General features: G+C 42.4%; 1 protein-coding gene across 1 annotated transcript; it reads right to left on the reverse strand.

Annotated features, from left to right (window-relative positions):
* Positions 1-5,141: 5,141 nt before the first annotated feature.
* On the reverse strand, positions 5,142-21,232 carry LOC121009436 (cytochrome P450 2A13-like). The gene is made up of 9 exons (XM_040442548.1): positions 21,015-21,232; positions 19,915-20,077; positions 17,666-17,815; positions 16,928-17,088; positions 15,190-15,366; positions 14,768-14,909; positions 7,523-7,710; positions 6,231-6,372; positions 5,142-5,624 (listed from the first exon to the last, which is right to left on the reverse strand). The coding sequence occupies exons 1-9, from the start codon at positions 21,192-21,194 to the stop codon at positions 5,440-5,442; spliced, it is 1,488 nt and encodes a 495-aa protein (XP_040298482.1). The 5' UTR covers positions 21,195-21,232; the 3' UTR covers positions 5,142-5,439.
* Between the last annotated feature and the right edge of the window lie 882 nt (positions 21,233-22,114).

Raw genomic sequence — 22,114 nt, forward strand, 5'->3', positions numbered from 1 at the left:
TTCTGAAATTGCCCGAGATTTTCCTGGCCTGCTGCAAGATGTCCTGGACCCCAGGGTATTTGACAATGAATCACTGCACGACTAAGTTCAGGACGTGTGCCATGCACGGCACGTGTGTCATTTTGAACTGTTTCAGCTAGCTCAGCACATTGGCACCGTTGTCGCACACCACTTTACCAACTGTCAAATTGAGCGGGGTTAGCCACTGATCGGCCTGTGACCGCAGAGCTGAAAGTAGTGCAGGACCGATGTGGCTCTTGGCTTCCAGGCACAACAGACGCAGCACAGCATGGCAACATCTCACCTGGCATGTCAAATAGGTTCTGGGAATCTTGGGCGGCGCAGCGGAAGAGACGGTAGCAGCGGAAAAAGAGGAGTCAGTCGAGGAGGAGAGTGAGGATGGAGTAGGAGGAGGAGAAGGAGAGACAGGCTTGCATACAATCTGTGGCGGTAAAGCCAAATCTACACGGGTGCCACGGGTTACATGCTTGACGGCCGTCAGAAGGTTCACCCAGTGGGCAGTAAACGTTATATACCTTTCCTGCCCGTGTTTGCTAGACCACGTGTCTGTGGTCAGATGTATCTTGGCACCGACACTGTGTGCCAGAGATACATTCACTTGTCGCTGAACGTAGCCATATAGCTCTGGGATGCCCTTCTGGGAGAAATATTTCCTTCCTGGGACCTTCCATTGTGGTGTTCCAATGGCCACAAATTTTCGAAAGGTCTCTGAGTCTACTAGTTTATATGGCAGTAGTTGGCGGGCTATCAGTTCCGACAAGCCAGCGGTCAACCATTGGGCAAGAGGGTTATCCGGCGTCATCATTTTATTACGCTCGAACATTAGGGCCAAGGAAGCCTGCCTTTTTCCAGAAAAACGTGAGGACGGCATGATGGAAGGTGGAGTGGAGGACAATTGTGAGGAGAGAGGAGAAGGAGAAGAGGCTGGACGGTGAGAGCCTATAGTGTGGCTTTGTAGGTTCTGACGGCATTGCTCCCACTGGGCTCGGTGATGGGAGGCCAGGTGCCTTCTTAAGGCAGTCGTCCCTAGGTGAGTGTTGGGCTTATGCGTTAACTGCAAAGGCTGCAGATGGCAACACTATTGTCAGCAGCGGACACGTTAAAAAAAGCCCATACTGCGGAGCCATGTGCTGGTGTACTTGAAGCGCCAAATGTGACCGTACATGGTTGATGGCTCGCTCCTGATACATTAGCAGTCTGGTTTGTCCCTCCTGTGCAATGTAAGTTCGGCCTGCTTCTCCTCCCTATCTGCTGGCCCATCTCTCCCTCTGAACTCCCCTCCTCTTCCTCTCTTGTGGGCACCCACGTGACATCCATAGACACGTCCTCATCGACATCACCTTCCCCACCACTAACATTAGAGATCTCGGAGTAGGCAGCCTGTCTTTGGGGGTGCACACAGCAGAGAGTGAAGAGGGTGCAGATAGAAAGGATGAGGAGGGTGCAGAAGCGGAAAGCTGAGTGAGCCAAGTCTGGTGCGTCCTTTGACGTAATCAAACGCACCTTCTGCAACTTCCCACTTTGGCTCCGGCCTGGTGCTTCTGCCCTACCCCTACCACCCCTGCGGAAGGGCCTGCCTCTTCCTCTGCTTGTCATTTTTTAAATGACCCTGTGACAAAAGTCTCTAGAGAAGCGCAGTGTATGTGGAAGAAGGTATATAATACCGTGCTTCAATATGTCGTTTTGGGGGGCCACTGCTCTATCACACCAGTTATAATACTTTTTTTTCTGTAACGTTTGTCACTGTGTTTAGCAGAGGGAACGCAGCAAAAGAGGATACATTTCACCAGTACCCAAATACACTATTATAAAAGTATATTCTTATATAACACCCCGCTTCAATCTGTCGTTTTAGGGGGCCACTGGTCTATCAAGCCAGTTATAATTTTTTTTTCCCTGTAATGTTTGTCACTGTGTGTAGCAGAGGGAACGCAGCAAAACAGAAAAAAAAATTCTACAGTAACCAAATACACTATAATGAAAGTATATTATTATATAACACCCCGCTTCAATCTGTGGTTTTGGGGGCCACTGGTCTATCACACCAGTTATAATACTTTTTTCTAATTGCGTTTGTCACTCTTTGTAGTTGTAGTATCTCTGCAGAACCGATCACCAGTCACAATGCTGCACAATACAAATCCACTATAATATGCTTTCTATATTTGAAAGTATATTATAAGTGTATTATACCCCTATATACTGCACACCAAACAATAGTACACCTATACCAGTCTATGGACTTTTGTGGCCCCATTAGCTAGCGATTTGTGTCACTATTAACACTCTAACAGTCTGTCCCTGCTCCACACAGCAACCTCTCCCTACACTGACAAAAGACAGAATGTAAAATGGCGGCCAGATCAGGTCTATTTTTATGGTAGGGGGTATGTCCATGTGCTGAAATGTCTCAATTGGCTGTCCTGTACCACCTGATGGATGTGTCATGGGTCAAAGTTCTTCACAATTTAAAAGAATATGGTGGTCACGAATATCGCCATATGTTCGGCGAACAGCGAACAAGGAAAGTTTGCCGCGAACTGACCGCTGGGCGAACCGCAAGGCCATTTCTACTGTCCGCATCCTTTGCTCCGTTCCGTGGCCCCAAAAAAAAAAATAGCATGTCCCATTCTTGTCTGTTTTGCGGACAAGAATAGGCATTTCTACAATGGGCCGCCCGTTCCGTTCCGCGGAAGGCACATGGGCGGGTTCAGTTTTTTGCGGATCCGCGGTTTGCGGACCGCAAAAAAACAGAAAAGGTCATGTGCATGAGGCCTAAGTGTTTGCTATTTGCATGCTGTGTTATACACTCACTTAAAGAATTATTAGGAACACCTGTTCTTTTTCTCATTAATGCAATTATCTAGTCAACCAATCACATGGCAGTTGCTTCAATGCATTTAGGGGGGTGGTCCTGGTCAAGACAATCTCCTGCACTCCAAACTGAATGTCAGAATGGGAAAGAACGGTGATTTAAGCAATTTTGAGTGTGGCATGGTGGTTGGTGCCAGACGGGCCGGTCTGAGTATTTCACAATCTGCTCAGTTACTGGGATTTTCACGCACAACCATTTCTAGGGTTTACAAAGAATGGTATGAAAGGGGAAAAACATCCAGTATGCGGCAGTCCTGTGGGCAAAAATGCCTTGTGGATTCTAGAGGTCAGAGGAGAATGGGCCGACTGATTCAAGCTGATAGAAGAGCAATGTTGACTGAAATAACCACTCGTTACACCTGAGGTATGCAGCAAAGCATTTGTGAAGCCACAACACGCACAACCTTGAGGCGGATGGGCTACAACAGCAGAAGACACCTCCGGGTACCACTCATTTCCACTACAAATAGAAAAAAGAGGCTACAATTTGCACGAGCTCACCAAAATTGGACTGTTGAAGACTGGAAAAATGTTGCCTGGTCTGATAAGTCTCGATTTCTGTTGAGACATTCAAATGGTAGAGTCCGAATTTGGCGTAAACAGAATGAGAACATGTATCCATCCTCTGATGGCTACTTCCAGCAGGATAATGCACCATGTCACAAAGCTCAAATCATTTCAAATTGGTTTCTTGAACATGACAATGAGTTCACTGTATTAAAATGGCCCCCACAGTCACCAGATCTCAACCCAATAGAGCATCTTTGGGATGTGGTGGAACGGGAGTTTCGTGCCCTGGATGTGCATCCCTCAAATCTCCATCAACTGCAAGATGCTATCCTATCAATATGGGCCAACATTTCTAAAGAATGCTATCAGCACTTTGTTGAATCAATGCCACGTAGAATTAAGGCAGTTCTGAAGGCAAAAGGGGGTCCAACACCGTATTAGTATGGTGTTCCTAATAATTCTTTAGGTGAGTGTATCTCCCTGCATTGAAAGGGAAACCGCCGGCAAGCCCTAATAAGAACCGTAATACATGTATAGACTCTGCTGATGTCTCTGGGTCAGTCATTTTTATCTGGTTTGTGTGCCCGCAAACCAGCAATGGAATACATTGTGAGGACTCCTGTTCCTTCCAACATAATAGAGAGGACTCCAGGATAGGTCCTCTCTTTGCTGTCCACAGCCAGTATGGGGCACATAGCTTGGGAATGGGGCTGAGTAGTGACATACAAATTAGTGATTTGGAATCAGCAGCAGGTGTCTTATACAACGTATTTTTGGCGGATCCGTGTTTGGCAAACTGTAAACTAAATGCGGTCATGTGCAAGAGGCCTTAAGTGTACCATGGAACAATCTTAATGCCCCATGTTATTTATGTAAAGTGATATGTTACATGTGCAGAGTGTGTATTAGGGCTCATGCACATGACCGTATGTATTTTACAAAAAATACGGATGATGCCCCTAATAGCACAGTTCTATCCTTCTCCGTAATGTGGACAATAATAGGACATGTTCTATTTTTTTGCAGAACGGCCATACAGAAACGGAATGCACACAGAGTAACGTCCGGTTTTTTGCGGACCCATTGAAATGAATGGTTCCACATACGGTCCGCAAAAAAAAGTTACGAACATGGAAAAAAAATATGTTCGTGTGCATGAACCCTTATACTGCAGGGAAATACAAGATGGTGTACCACAAGAGAAGGCACTGAATTAGACATAGTAAAACATTCTATGCTCACAGGCCCTGGACATGGCTAGCTAATTGTGCGAAATACCGCCTGTAGCACCATATTACCACTCTGGGGCAGGATGTGATGGACATTGTAGTGGAGTCGCATTGGGAATAGTAACAAACGCACTATTTATTTTGTATACACTGAGATAAACGTCTTATACAACAATCATACAGTTAAAGCCTCATACACATGACTGCAACAAGTTTTGCAATCCACAAATTGCGGATTCGCAAAACACAGATGCCGGCTGCGTGCATTCCACCATTTGCAGAACGGAATGGGGCGCCCACAATAGAAATGCCTATTCTTGAAAGACAAAAAATTACATGCAGTGTAGAACATAGGAGACACAGTGCAGTTGAATGTTGTATTAACACTGAATCATTGCAGAAGATTAGAATTATATTATATTATGTACAATAAATCCCGACATGACTTTTCCAGAAACTAGTCTCTGATTTTATTTATTTATTTATTTTTTTGTGTGTGTGTGTGTGTGTGTTTTAATTGATATCCTAAATGGGTTTTTCAGGATAGGTCATCAATATTAGAATGACGGGGGTCCAATCAGCTAGTTGAAGAGAAGGCCATGTGCAGTGCAAGTGCTGCACTGATGATGGCGAGCAGCCTTCTCTTCAACCAGCTGATCTGCGGGGGTGCTGGGTGTCGGACCCTCACCGATCTGATATTGATTACCTAAAAAATCGTGTAAAACCTCTTTAAAAATTAGAGCTTTCTTTTGTTTGCATGTTCTAGATCTTCTTGGTTTCCTCTATGCAAGAAGTTTTTCTCAACTCAGAAGCGAGGGACAACCTTCATCTGGTATGAATGAGGTCTTGAAGCGTTGGTGTTGGGCTCTGGTCTTATGCTCAGATTCTTTCTGTCTGTTGTAGGCTCCAAGGTGAACTTTTGCAATATGGTGGTGAGAAAGAGAAAGAGCTCCATGCGAGCCAGGCCTTCTCCCATACACATGCGTTTGCCTAAGAAGATACGGCAAGCATACATATTAAGAAGTCAAGCTAAATTTGATACTGGTAGTTTTCCACTCTAGTGAATCTGATGAGTTTTCTTAACTCAATAAGTGCACAAAAGGGATAGTCCAGGGACATATTTAATTCTGTTACATTAGTACTGTGTACTTAAGGTCTCTTTACACAGGATGATATAACATCAGATTGTTGGGAAGGAAGCATTCCTTCCTGACAATCTGCTGCTAGCTGTGGAGGAGACCGCTTTATTTACATGCAGCGATCTCCTCTAGAGATGGTAAGGAACGATCGCTAACGCCATCCCTCTTCTCCATAACTCCCCATGACTCGTTTACCGGCAGCAGATCGTGTTTACACAGCATAATCTTAATATGATGTTGTTAATTATAAAGACAGGGCAAGGCAATTGATTTATAAGCCCTGTCAAGGAATGTTTTGGTCTTAAAACACAGTATAGATCCATGACCACCAACGTCCTCTAATATTTTCCTATACCAAACCCAGGTTAATATGAAGCTCACCCAGCTCAGCCATACAATAGGTTACAGATTTTGTTTTCAACTTAGCTAAAAACTAATGATCAACTAATAAGGTTACCTGTAGAGAATGGCATAAATGCATCATGTTTCTTAAAGCAACCATTCTCGTTAAGAAAGTGTGAAGGATCAAACTCTTCTGGGTTCTTGAATTGTTTTGGGTCTTTCAACACAGAGGTCAGGACTGGAAACACCATGGTACCCTGAAAGTTAGTAAACATGTTAAAAACTGGTTCTAGTTAGCAATTGATAGGAAGAATTGAACCAAGATGCTGAGAAGATCAGCACACCTTCCTCAGCATGGCTATCCCCTAAAGGTAGATAGCCTGCTTAGCCATGAAGCCTACATATACATTTTCAATAACAGCAGAGTAAGTTTTGAAATAAAATGTCAAATGTCTGGCATGATTTGTTAGCTTAAAAGATAGCAAAAGGTAGACAGCTAAGACAGTCAAAAAGTTAAGAAGATTAGTAGAGTATGTTATATGATTAGAATAATAATAAACTCTTATGCAGGAGAACAGAAGCTGGCTCTCGAGTGCTTCCTATTGGATAGATACTCTACATGTTAATGTGTAGCACTTACAGCAATCCTTGTATCATGACTTAGGAATGGGATATAAGTCAAAACCAGAACCTTCTCCATAAGAAGAAGCAACCCATCTGCAAACAGCTTTTTAATAGGTTATTGCCAGAGGGGGGGGTGTGTGCAGGGATACTGTTTCCCCTTCCCCAGGAAGGATTGTCTGGATTAGGGCTCATGCACACAAACGTATTTTCTTTCCCCTTCCGTTCCGTTTTTCTTGCGGACCGTATGCAGAACCCCTCACTTCAGTGGGGCTGTAGAAAATACAGAAGTTACTCAGTGTGCATTCTGTTTCCATTTGTCCACATGGCCGTTCCTAAAAATAAATATTAGTACATGTCCAATTATTGCCCGCAAACCACGGTCCGAAGCCCCATTTAAGTCAATGGGTCCGCAAAAAATACGGAACGCACACGGAACACATCCGTATGTCATCTGTATTTCATCTGTATTTTGTGGATCTATACTGTAGAAATGCTATGCCCAGCCTATATTGCTCATGTGTTTGGTGATTAATAAGTTACTGTATAAGTTTCTGTATACGATCTGCAAAAAACAGATTAATTACGGAAACCATACGGAAATGTTTTGTGCAATAACGGAATGAAAGAGGACTTAAATCAGAGAAAAAAAACCCCTCAGATACGGAACAACGGATCAGTGAAAACGGACCGCAAAATAACAACGGTTGTGTGCATGAGCCCATACAAGATTTACAAGTCCAACTTTGCGGTCTCCATAAGAAGTAGCTTTATTCCCCCAGATACCTTTGGAATGTGATATCCTCTGAAGGTTGTGTCCTTGCTGACAGAATGAGGCAATCCTGAAGGGACAATATCAGCAAATCTTTGAACCTCATGGATTACAGCTTCTGTATACGGCATTTTACTCTTGTCTTCTATTGATGGACAACGATCTTTTCCAATTACATTGTCAATCTCTTTATGGATCTTTTCTGAAAAAGATAAAAGACACAACATTGCTAATTTTTTACAGACAATTGCAAGCAAAGTTTTATGTCTTATCAGGCTCGGACTGGGACACAAAAGGTACAGGTGAATCCACCAGTGGGCCTTTGGACTCCCAGCCCCTGCACAAATGGCACATTACACAGTGGACTTACTGTACTACATACAGTATAAATAGGTAATGTACAGCACCTTAACCATCCTATGATCATATAAAAAACTGCGTAGATTATTTAAAGGGGTTCTCCAGGAATTAAGAAAATGAAAATACTTAAATATTACTTTATTACAAATATTTTCTCAAATACCTTTCATTATTTATAATGGCTCATTTTGTCTGGGGAGCAATCATCCGGGAAAACAAAATGGCCGCTGTCCCATTAGTTCACATAAAACCCATCCTGATCACACATTAGGACAACTTACTTTACAACACTAAGGTAAAGAGCTGCCTCATCGTCTTCCTCCTCTCTACTTGTCAGGGATTATGATTCCTGACAAGCAGAGCAGAGAGGAGAATGAGGCAGCACTATGGCCCATTGTGGTGAAGTAACTTGTCCTGCTGTGTGATTAGGACAGGTTTTGTGTGTACTGATAGGACAGCGGCCATTTTATTTCTCCTAATGATTGCTCCCTAGACAATACAAACCATTATAACTAATGAAAGGTATTTGTGAATATATTTATTATAAAATAATATTTAAGTATTTTCATTTTTTTAATTCCTAGAGAACCCCTTTAAGAAATTACCCAGTTTATTATTATGGATGCAATAAAGTGGCTAAGATGACTTAAAAGTACAGACTAGGCAGGCCAGCCAGTCAATCTCTTTTCCCAGAGACTAGTGTTGAGTGAATCGAAGCCAAACAAATTGACTTTGATCCAAAATTCTGAAAAAATGTGATTCACTGCAAAGCCGAATTTCCTCGTGCTTTCTAATAACGAATCTAACTTCCTTTATGGGATTTGCGTCCCCACCCATCCCTTGGTTGTACTTATGTCTTTTTTCAACCATATTAACTATGTACTGTAACTATATGTAACTATGAATCTATTTTTCCTGAAACGGTAGTAAAAAAAAAAATACTTACTCACCTCATCCATTTGCTCCCGGAGTGGCCATCGTGGCCATCTTGATTGAGGAAACCGTGCAAAATCTCAACCGCAGTGATGATGTGATGGTGTTGTCATGTCACGTCGTGATATTTCATGGGGTTTCTTTAAATAGGTAAGGAGAGTATTTTTTTTTTTAACTCTGATTATTGCCTGACAGGCCTTAATTTTAATATCAGATGCTGCAATCAGCATCTGAAGGGTTCAATGACGGGGGGTGGCGCAATTGCTGTTCCCCGTCATTGCACCTGCTACATACAATGGAATGAGATTCATGATGAAGTAATTCATAACAAATCAAATTTCTTTGTGAAATTTGGCTAAGCAGTCAAATCAAATTTTTGACGTCACTCATCTCTACCAGAAACCCACCTTCTCAAAGTTGCTGCAGCGATCCCCATAATCAACCATCCTGTAGCGTCTTGCTGCTGTCTGCTGCTGTGTGAGCAGGTAATATTTGAATGCATAAGTAAGTCGGGCCCCCTAAAATAAATTTTACTGGTGACATTCTGTACAAAACAGCTCTATCCTACAGCACCCATAGAAATCTATGGCCGCATATTGTACCTCCATATGCATCAGATTCCAAACAAAGACATACATATATCTTTATACAGAGATATTTTCTCCTAGGAGCACTGCAAAAAGAAGCACCTTATGGTGACACACAGATTGCCTCCAACTCCTTAGGCTTTCCATCATACGTGGGGAAGATTCGGTTTCTGTCTCTAAAAAACCCACCAGCCCTATTTCCTCTAACTTATGTTCCTAAACTCAGGCCTACAAGAGGTTCTATAATATACACAACTTAGAAATATGGATCCTGTTGAAATTAACCTCATTGACCTTGATTTTGGATGAAGGTTGTGGTAGGGAAGAAAGTTTAGCATTTTATGCTTATAGTAAATGTGGAGAAAGGGAGGTTTCTGCTTACTTTTACTAACTAATTCGTGCCATGTTGGGATGTTAAATGTCTATGTATATTGTAAAGGGTGGGACATTGTATACATCAAGTAGTGAGGTCTGTTCCATTGTCTCTCTGTGTGTATTGGCGATTGCCCTCTGTCCTGAGAGATAATTGAATTACAACTCGGTTGTCTCCAGGACAGAGGACATTGTGTATTCTCCTGCCTGTGATGATTATGTTAACCATGATGTACCATGATTATATCAAAGGCAGAGGGGAGGATTCTATGTGGGTTGTAACCTTTGTGTTATTGGGTAATGTATATTTGTTGTGGGTGTCTCCCTTGCATGGGAGCAGGGCATAAAAGAAATGATTCAACTGCTAATAAAACACACTGATTTTACCCCTTCATGTAGTCTCTGCTCATGTTTGGGGGACTGGGATCTTCTATTCGCCTTATTTCGGATTTTCGGCTGTTTGTTCGGGAGTAAGCTGCATAAGGGCTCATCTGTATTATATGGGTTACTTTACACTGGTTGCAGCAGCGGGATTTCTCCCGATTTACTTCATTTAACCGAAAAGAAAGTGAATGGCACATAGATACGAACGGCTGAAACGAACAACACTTAAAGAACTGCTGGAAGCTCGAGGCATAGTGGCAAGCAACAAGCCGAAAGCCACGATAATAGCCAAATTACTGCAGAGCGACCGAAACAGCGAGGTGCAAATGGCGAACACAGAGGAAACAGAGTTTCAGAAAGATGTGAGATGGAGACTCAGTTTGGTAGGACCAAATCCTACACCAGAAATTGTGATACAGATTATAGCACAAGCTTCGGAAGCAGAAAGCCGCCGGGAAGCACGGGAGGCCAGAGAAAGGTCACCACAAATGGATATATTGCCACTACCTGCTGCTTTTAAAAGTTTCATAGAAAGTGAAATGGATATTGACAATTATCTGCAGGACTTTGAAAGACAGTGTGTGTTAGAAGATGTGAATAACACTAATTGGGCTGCGATATTGAGCAGCAAGCTTTCAGGCAGAGCAGCAGAAGCCTTTAGAGCGGTACCAGATGCAGACCTGCAAAATTATGAGAAAGTGAAGGAGATATTGTTTTGCCCGTTATGCAGTTACCCCAGAGGGACACCGGAGAAAATTTCCGTCCCTCCGGAAACAGGGCAAAGACTCTTACACAGAGTGGGCATTCCGCATGCACAGCGCTGCCAGTAATTGGATGCAGGTATGCCAGGCGACTACACTGGAGGATGCGTTACAGTTAATATTGTTGGAGCAGTTTTTTGACCACACTCCTACAGATACCAGGGATTGGGTCAAGGACAGAAAACCACCGTCAGTAGAAGAAGCCGCACGTTTAGCAGACGAATTTCACGAAAGCAGACGGGGAGATAACAACCGGGGAGCCTCAGGATTTTGACCACAGTATCACACTCCTGCCCCAACACAGCAACCGAAACCAGTACCACCGGTGAGTCAACCTACCGCCACTGGGGTTCAGAAAACTGCACCGATGTGTTTTGGGTGTATACAAGTGGGACACATCCGACCTAATTGTCCCCACCGTAATAATGATCGATGGGGGCGAGCACCAACCCCTCCAACGAGAGCAGCTGCTCATTGTGTACAAGAGGATTACAACTATTCTACACAAGGGGGGGACCGCAATCCGTCTGATAATTGGCCCATGCTACATGAGGTCAATCCAGTGCAAGCAGCAGATGACAACCGGGCACACCATCGACAGACCGTGACCCTTAATGGGCAGGAAGCCAGAGGACTGAGAGACACTGGAGCTACGATCACCCTAGTACAACCTCACCGCGTTAAGCCGTCCCAACATACCGGGCGATCTGTGGCTGTAAGGGTGGCGGGAGGGGCTATTCACAAGTTACCCACCGCCATGGTACACATTGACTGGGGTACTGGGGCTAAGGCTGTGGAGGTGGGCATCATGCCAGAGTTACCAGCAGAGGTTTTGCTGGTAAACGACTTGGGGTGCTTGACGTCTCAATTTGTACAGCCGACTACAGCAGGAGCACTCCCAGTCTCAACCAGACAACAGGCACGCGCTATGGGTACCTCACACTCCTCGGATGACCAGGTAGGCACTAATAATGCTGCCGTAAATTCTAGTCCTAACATGTATTGGGGCACTCCCACAGCCTTTGGGCAAGCACAGAGGGAGGATAGCACGTTAAGTGGGTACAGGAGGGAGGCAGATAATCCCCAGGGAGACATAGGACAGGAAAAGTTCCAGTGGGAGAAAGGTTTACTATATCGGTTAACAGAGGGGGCAGGGGGAGGAGCCCGACAGGTAATAAAGAAGCAGTTAGTGGTACCCCGCAAATATAGGGCAGAGCTATTACGGATTAGCCATGACATACCGTTAGCAGGACATTTAGGGATCAAGAAAATCCAGGATAGGTTGACCCAGAAATTCTTTTGGCTAGGTGTTACCCGAGATTTGCGAAATTATTGTAGAACCTGCGACGTATGTCAGAAAGTAGGAAAGAGGGGTGGCCACCCCTAGAGCGAAACGACGCCCACTAACCATAATAGAGGAACCTTTCTTCAGGGTAGCAGTAGATTTGGTAGGACCCCTTAGTAAGCCTAGTGCATCAGGTAAGAAGTATATTTTTACAGTGGTGGACTATGCTACTCGCTACGCGGAAGCTATAGCCCTACCTAATATCACTGCTGAAACCGTAGCTGAAGCTCTCATCCAGGTATTCACTAGAGTGGGGTTCCCTAGGGAAATAGTATCTGACCAAGGGACCCAATTCACGGCAGTAGTTACTCAGCAGCTCTGGCAGAGATGCGGAGTAAAACCCATACTAAGTTCTCCATATCATCCCCAAACGAACGGGCTCTGCAAACGCTTTAATGGCACTCTGAAACAGATGCTAATCACGTTCGCAGAGACCTGTCGGAACTGGGAAAAATTCCTTCCCCATCTACTGTTCGCCTACCGGGAAGTACCCCAGGCATCCACTGGGTTCTCTCCTTTCGAACTATTATATGGAAGGAGAGTCCGATGACCTCTGGACCTGGTCCGCGAACATTGGGAAGGGGATATGGGGGAATCAGGCAAGCCTATAGTACCATTTGTTTTGGAGTTGAGAGACCGACTGCAGGCCCTTACTCAATCGGTAAGAGAAAACCTGCAGGCGGCTCAACAGCGACAAAAACACTGGTACGATAGGGGAGCTAGAGATCGTATCCTAGAGATAGATGAAAAGGTGCTAGTCCTCAAACCGACAAAAAACGATAAATTGCAGGCCTCTTGGCAAGGGCCCTACAAAGTATTAGCCAGGGTCAGCGATACCACGTACATAGTAACAGATTGTAACAATGAAAAGATTTGCAGGTCATTTCATGTCAATATGTTAAAACCCTAATTAGAGAGACCAGAGGGGGTCTCTGCAGTATGCGCTCCAGCGTTTGAGGATAGTGAGGGTATACCCTTACCCAATTTGCTCCACAAAGAACCCACGGGGGTGGAGCAGGTTGGATTAGGGCCAGAGTTAAAGCCAGAGGAAGGGCACAGGCTACCCAGCTATTGCAGGAATTTCGAGATATGTTCTCTGCTCTTCCAGGCTACAAATGCAGATGGGTTATCTCGGCAAACAGAACTGGAAAAACTACGTTTAACACTGGACATCCCCAAGCCAACCCGTTAGGGTCTAGGCGGGTATGCCGTCCCATGGAACTAAGGGGGAGCTATGTGGAGAAAGGGAGGTCTCTGCTTACTTTTACTAACTAATTTGTGCCATGTTGGGATGTTAAATGTCTATGTATATTGTAAAGGGTGGGACATTGTATACGTCAAGTAGTGAGGTCTGTTCCATTGTCTCTCTGTGTGTATTGGCGATTGCCCTGTGTCCTGAGAGATAATTGAATTACAACCCGGTTGTCTCCAGGACAGAGGACATTGTGTATTCTCCTGCCTGTGATGATTATGTTAACCATGATGTACCATGATTATATCAAAGGCAGAGGGGAGGATTCTATGTGGGTTGTAACCTTTGTGTTATTGGGAAATGTATATTTGTTGTCGGTGTCTCCCTTGCATGGGAGCAGGGCATAATAGAAATGATTCAACTGCTAATAAAACACACTGATTTTACCCCTTCATGTAGTCTCGGCACATGTTTGGGGGAGTGGGATCTTCTATTCGCCTTATTTTGGATTTTCGGCTGTTTGTTCGGGAGTAAGCTGCATAAGGGCTCATCTGTGTTATATGGGTTCCTTTACAGTAACGTTAAGCTTCAGTAAGGGCAAAGGGAGCAGAGGGAGCGTTTCATCAAAAGCTACACCAATAATATTGGTCATTTTATTCCGAATGCTTAATTTTTAACAGGGCCACCACCTACCAGGTGCTTTTTATAAATAGTGATGAGCGAATCGAAGTCCACAAAGTGGACTTCGATCTAAATTTCAGGATAAATTAGATTAGTTGGGAAGTCTAATTTGCTTGTCTTTCAGGCAAGATGGCTGCGGCCTGCCCATTGTGATAAAATGGATCCGGTAAGTATTTTTTTTCTTTACATTTTACACTGTATTATTAATATCAGATTGTGCAATCATGTATAAACGCTGCATCTGAGTGGTACAATGACGAAGAGCCGTGCAATCACAAGCAGTGTTTTTGTGTTTGGCATGAGAAACTAAACATACCAGATTCTGCATATAAAACCTTGTAAATCAATGGTGCAGGATCCATTTTTTTCAGACACGAACAACCGGATCCGGCACCCATTGACTTACAATAGTATTTGATGCCGGATCCGGCATGTTCATTTTCAAAATAATGCAACCAGACCCATTCTGAACGGATGCAGCTGGTTGTATTATTCAAACGGATGCATTTTCCTCTGGTTTTGAGATCCTCTGCCGTATCTCAAAACTGGAAAGGAAAACGCAGATGTGAAAGCAGCATTACTTCTATAGCCACACAACTGTATGTGTACTGTATTAAAAAAAAAAAATACATCAGACTAATCACCTTGTATTTCCGGATGTTTCAAGAGTATAATAAAACAATATCTCAATGTCAAACTTGTAGTCTCTGTTCCAGCAAAGAATAAATCTAATATTGTCCCCTCTAGGTTCTCATCATGAAATTCGGTGTTTGGATTCTTTTTTTCCTTAAAAAAAATAATAATAATAAATTCTATCATTATTTTAATGATCAATTATTACCAAGTCTGGATTCTTTTTTTCTTTAAAAAAATATAATTTGCTGTTATTTTAATTTTCAAATATTATCAAATCCCCACTCACTCGTCGCTGATGTAATACAGTAGGACTTGGAGTAAATAAAAAGTGCAGTGTTGCCCATGGCAACCAATAGAATAAATGCTTTCAACATCTTTTTTTCAAAGATCTTTGAATTTTTGCTGTTGTGGAACCCTATACATATGTTACCTCTTCCATCTTCATGAGGAAGCAGTCTATGAAGTCACGAGGGCAGTTTTCATCCAGGGTGGCTTGGTGACTTTTCACCATATCCTTTATAAACTGTTTCAGGTTGTTGGTAATTTTGAAGATCTTCTGGTGAGGACCAGGAATGTAGGGCATTACGGAGGGGAATATGTTGAAGAGCTAATTGAAAAACCAAGTAAGAGAAAAAAACATAGCATAAGTATTATTTTGTTAGTTGAGTGTCATATTTAAATGTGTTAGTATATAACTTGACATTATAAATGAAGTCTGTCACCAGAAAATTGACTGATAAACCAGGTACTACGTCTTGTAGGACTAGCTCAGCTGAGAGAGGCTTGGGCCCACCTTTGGGGCACTTAAATACTCATTTGTACATTTTTCTCTAGAATGAAGCAACGGATCGCCAAGTAAAAGATATTATTGCATTCAGCTGAGCTAGGCCTACAAGGTTATGTGCCTTGTTTATCAGTGAATTTCCTAGTGAAAGACTCCCTTTAAACTTGACTTTAAGTTCTTCCCTACATCCACCGTATATGTACGACGGATGTCAGGTCTTTAAAGATGGCACCAGCTGCGGAGCGAGAGCCATAGCCGTCGGGGGCCTGCTGTATGAAACTCCAGCTAAAATTCATGATACACATCCAAACATAGTGTTATCAAAAACTACAGATCGTCTTGCAAAAAATGTTCCCCCAAATATCTTCGTAGACATAACAATAAAAAAGTAATGGGGGTCATAATTTTTATATTTTTTTTTTGTATTAAAACCCAAGAAAAACTATACATATTTGGTATTGCCAGATTTGTAACGGCCTGGAAAATGAAAAGCACATGTCAGTTTTATTAATAAATGAACACTGTAAAAAACAAAACAAAACATAAAACTGTGGCTGAATTGCAGTTTTCTTCCAATTTCTCCCCTCCGCTTCCCACTACATCCTATGCAATATTATATGGTGGAATTAGAAAGTAAAACTTGTCCTGCAAAAAACAAGCCTGCATAAGGCTATAAAAAAATTATGGCTCTGGGGAGGCAGGGAGCGAAAGACTAAAATGCAAATAACGGAAAATCGCTGCCCTAGGATGAGGTTAAAGCATATGTCAACCTTCACAGGAAATGTTTTTTTAATTAATTCAATGCATCTTAAATAAAAAATAAAAAAAATGAAGCTACATTTACACCTCCATCCTTGTAGGTACTCAACAGTAAACTATTTTTAATTAGTACTTTCTGCAAAGTTTCCTTAGGCTTCTTTTACACCTCGGCCGGGTTATCTGACTGACAGGTCCAGCAGGCAATGCCACAGCACTCAGCACACAGTGGTTTTTGTCGTTTCTCAGCATATTTACCGGGTAGAAGTTGAATCATCATAGTCAATGGGGTCTGGTGGGAAAGCGGTAGTGTCCAGCAATGCAGGATCTGGAGAACTCTGGCAGGCTGTTCTCTACCGGAACAGTCTGCCGGAATTCCCTGCCACAAGTGTGAAACTAGCTTTATTTTTATGTTATGTTTTAATTTTGATCTAAGCAAAGGCGTCCAAACAATGACATCCAGTCATAGGTCCATCCATTGTGCATTACTATACTTTCCCAAAGAGGTTAACAGGTTACTGTGCCTGGAAATATGAAATGGACAGATGGTAGGCAGACATTTCCAGAGTGTAAATTCTGAGTAATTATATTGCACCCATATACCTGTTAGATAGTTTGTAACGTTTACCTGCCCTGAACGGCTGTTGAACAACTGGAGAAGATTGTGAAGACATAATAAGAGATTCAAAAACTTTTCATCTTCATAGTCAAATCTTTCACCAAACACAACGGAGCAAATGACATTAGAAACAGCAGATCGTAATATATATGTTGGGTCAATTGGAGCATCTGTTAGCAAAAAAAAAAAAAAAAAAAAAAAAGTGGTCAATTATTGCTTTAAATGGGTATTCTTATCTCAGTCATTTATGGTATTTCCACAAGATATGCTATGATTATCAGATAGGTATGGGTCATATCTGTCTACAGAACGGGGCCCCGTTGCCCCGATTTGGGAATGGAGAGGTGTTTGTGCTTGTGTGGCTCTCTTCGTTCATTTTAATAGCAATTCCAAAATTAGCCAAGTCCATCTGCTCAGCTATTTTTGAAAGTACAGTACCACTGAGAAGTTGGCAGAGAGCACTCATTGTGTATCTTGTGCACATAGACCCGTCATTTCTATGGGTCCACAAAAAAAAAGAAAAAATCACCCTTGTGCTGTCCACATTCGTATATACGTCCTACAAATTTTAGAACGTGTCCTATTGTCTGTTTTTGCGGACAGGAATAGCCATTTCTATTTATAGGACTGAGAAAAATTCAGATTGCACACGGAAGGTATCCCTATTTTGCGGTTCTGCGGTTTTGCAGGAGGCCTAATATGTATGGCCTGAGTGTAGGAGACAGATATCTTTGGAACTTCTTTTACCTTTATCCTTCATAAATTTCTCAGAAAGACACCGGGCTTCTTCTTGGATTCTTTCTTCAATGCTCCTCTTTCCCATTCCAAAATTTCTCAACGTTGTCAGAGAAAAACGACGAAGAATTTTCCACCTTTCCCCACTGCTTGCAATGACCCCTATAAGTAAAAAAAAAAAAAATTAAAGGGAGTATACTATATTTTTTACCAATTAAAACCAGATACTGAAGCAGATTCTCTTTTTTTTTATAATCTGTTCATATTTTCTGATGGTAGATCTATTTAATTTCCTGTACATGATTATGAGGCGGCCATCTTGCCTGAACTGCTTTTTACAGCATTTAGAGACATGCTTTACAGCAGTCATTAAGTCTGCAGAGTCAATACATAAGACATGTTTATTGTCGTCTATGGGAACATTTTCTCGCCATGCTCTGTGCAGAGGTCACTGTACAAAGATGGAAGTTCATAAGCTTTGATGTCACCAATTGCGACTATTGGATACCGTGCTATCTGTATATAGGTGTTATCTGTCTTTGTAATCCTGCCTTTGATTACAGTAATAAATGACTGCTGGAAAGTGATCTCTATGGAAGTTGAAGTATCAGTTTATCATAATGCTTAGGAACCATACATTTCTTATGTAATAATGGACAAATGGCCCTTTTTTAAAGGGTGCAGCCAACAGCATTATGTGTATGGAGGGTTGCAGACTCTCCCCATAGAAAGATGACATATACAGTAGAAGGGTCAGGCAAATTCATTTTTCACTCAAGCTTTTCTTCCTGGAGATAAACTACATAAGAGGTGAATAGAAGCGTTCTTCTACTCTATCCCCATTAACAACACATAAACACATATACGCAATGTGTATGTGGTAAAATGGAAAAATGGCTCTTGGCTAACCAGACAGCTTTCGTAGCCAGCGAAAAAACTGCAATATTTGAACATTTATTTTAAATATGTATAAAAAAAATAATCGCATAGGGAGAGACGTGGCAAGCACTATTCGCTAGGGACAGTGTTGCGGAAAATGATCAATAGGACAATATTTGAGTGCAGGGGGAGTGTAGGGAGACTGCAGGGGGAGTGTAGGGAGACTGCAGGGGGAGTGTAGGGAGACTGCAGGGGGAGTGTAGGGAGACTGCAGGGGGAGTGTAGGGAGACTGCAGGGGGAGTGTAGGGAGACTGCAGGGGGAGTGTAGGAAGACTTATTCTATACAGTTTTATTTATTTATTCAAACATTTACTTATTTTTACATCAGCTGTAAACTAAGACATGTAATACCAATATTATGGAAGCCTTTATTATTCCACTGCCAGCGTGCCAACCAATACCATCCAGTCTGCACCTCTTAAGGAGGTGAGGTTTTAAGGATGACCATCCTCATTTTTTGCTGGCTTTACTTCTTCCAAATCATCCTTCAAAGTCTTCATGTCCTCGAAAAGTTAGCAACATGCAGAGAGAGGAGGAGCTCGATGTTCCTGATGACATATTCTCATCGATATTAGATGATGTGGTAAAGTAGGAAAAGCAGATGGCAGAGGAAGTGCTCCCACTTGTAGGGAAGGAGAGCGCTGGGGTTGGAGAAGTGGTCATGTCAGAGCTGATTAATATTCAGTGTTTAATGTCAAATAACCGGCAGGAGATTGCAGGCCAGAACAGCAATAATATGCATATTGTCCCCCCACCTAACCAGTCAAACCCCATACTAGCAACAGCCCCTGTTTAAAGGTGCATTAAAGGTGCTGTGGTCATTAACAATAAAGAAGAACTATACAGTGTTTTTCATTATTAAATGACAGTCAGCTGTGGGCTAATAGGCTGTGCTGTTCTTCACTGCAGCATGGCCGCAACCTGTCCGCAGCACAGCAGCTCCGTGTGGCTGTACCCTAAGGCAGAGTGGTTTGGGTATACCTGATTTATAGTAATTTGCAACAAATTAATTTGTAACAAATATAATTTTTGGTGAACTTCTGTGAAGTTACCGAATTGAATTCTTCAAAAGTTGGCTCATCTCTACTAGTAGGTTGGTTCAGCGGGTTTCACATTTGGCCTCTTTCACACATACCACCCTTACTGTGAGAGAAGTATACTTTGATAGCATTATACACTGTGATGACCCACCCCCCATCTGGGAAATATTATAGGTATCATTAGAGATGTACAGTATGACCTCTGTAAAGTATTATACTGTAGAATAATTCACATTGAAATAAATAAAAACTTATTTTATTCTTTTACTTTACCATCTTACCAAAATCTTTAGAAAAAAATTCTCCAGCTCCTGTGTCTCCCCTGTCACTAAAAGCATCGCTGCGGTCCACCAATGCTTCCTTCACAGCATCGTACCCAATCAGTACTATCGTCCGAAGATTGGCTATGTAGAGGGTATAGACAGGTCCATATGTCTCACTCAGCTAGACAGATATAGAAAACATAAAAAATGCTAAATTTAACACTTGTTACTTTTTTCATATTAGAGTATTACGGGTCTGTACAGGAGATGTACGACTAGAAATGATGATCCTGTCCAGTGGGATCAAGAACACCGGGACCTCACCTAAGAGACTTATGTAGGAATTGCTTTCCTTTCTGGATCTCATGAGACTGGGATATGATTTCTGCACAGACCAGGAATGAACCATCAGGAAGTTAATACAAGGGAAAGGGTAGCATTTTAGTACTTTCCTTTAGTAGCTAGAGAAGAGAGCAGCTACAAAGAACACCTCTCTGGAGAAGTCAACAGGTCAATGCATTGCATTTAGCTTATTTATTTTAGTGGTCACCATGAAATACTTTATTTCCCCTGTGGTGGTGCTACAGGCACATCGAACATTTGTTGCTGGCTTTACATAACAGCTGATTGCTGATGCTTCATGCATTGGGGGCACACCGTCATCTACTCACTGTCACAGGATCCTTCTAACAAAACTGTGTTGCCGAAAGTAGATGACCCTATAATTTTTCACAGAGAAACCTAATTATAATTTTCTCTGTACACATTTTTATATATACTGCACATCATTTCCTTAACATCAGGTATCTCCCATTTTAGGCAGGATTGATTCCATAACACAACAGGACAGCAGTCCGGGCATCAAATTCCCCTTTTACTCTGGATTTATCAGCAGAATATAGGCTGCTGTTTATGGTATCTTGAGCATCAGATACAGACTGTCATAAAATATCTTGTATATGATGATGGACTTGAAGAGCATCTGCGGGGATTATTAATTCCCTAAGGCTTCCCTTGTCTATTGCTGGATCATCCTGACTTCCTGAAGAGATTCATGGTGGGAATTAATATGGAACCCATGTCCTACTTAGGGTAAAATAGAAGGTAAGTGTACATACCTTAATAAAAGACTGTGGTAGTTCTGAGGTGCTTAGCTGAAGGATGTTCCCCAAGCCTGGCAGAGGTGTAGGTCCTGGAGGTAGGTTCTTCTGTTTGATTCTACTCCACCATTTAATGAGATAAATTAGGAGGGTGAGTCCTGTAGCCAGGAGAAGAGTCGAAGCAATGTTCAGAGCCATCCTGCGCCCCTGTTGTCACAGCTCTGGCTGTACTATTGTACTATGTCCCTCTGTATTTATACATGACCAGGGGCATTGCAGCAATCCAGATAACATGTGATCTTTGAGGACATGCAGGCTGTGCTGGTGTAGATTACAGCTCTATTGCATAATATATTGTATATACTAGCATAATAAGCAAGATTTATTTAAAGGGAGTTTGTCACTGGGGATTTTGCCATTAAGCGAAGCATAATCTTTGGTAGGCTCTTGCAGAGTGAATTAAAATGGTGCCTTTCTTCCTTTTTTTTTCCCATCCACTGCTACATTTTCGAGAAAGAACCTTTGAAATCAATAAGTGCACTGAGGGAAGACTCTCTAACCCATCGGTGCAACCATCTTCATCACTATTTTGTTGAAGCCTTACCTGCCCTTGGCCAAAAAAACAGGGCTTGGCATTCAAATCCTTCACTTACCCGGCCCAGTAATCTCACACCTGCACCATACTGTAAGTAATCGTTTCATGCACGGTACAGTTCTTTTGAAGAATGTGCTGTGCTGCTCAAGCGCCAAAACAGGTTCCACTTTTTTTTTACAGTACAAATTAATTTATGAAGTTACTGCGCAAAGTCTCGCGAGACTTCGCAAAGCAATAACTTCAGCTCACCGGAGCCAATACATTCTAATACCGTATGGAGCTCCTGCTCCTTACAGTATTAGTACGAAGTTCTATGCGAATCGACTATAGGTGTTTCATCCGAAGTCCATTCGCTCATCCCTAGTGATGACGTCATCATGCACCGCGCAAGATTTCTTCCTGGATCTTCCATCAAAATGTCTGCGGCGGACTATTCGCGATCAAGTGGATAAGGTTAGTATTTTTATTTTTTTAACAGATTAACCTCTGACAGCCCTCAATGGTCATCTCAGATGCTGCGATC

This window comes from Bufo bufo, chromosome 8, assembly GCF_905171765.1.
Source record: "Bufo bufo chromosome 8, aBufBuf1.1, whole genome shotgun sequence".
Classification (NCBI taxonomy): Eukaryota; Metazoa; Chordata; class Amphibia; order Anura; family Bufonidae; genus Bufo; species Bufo bufo.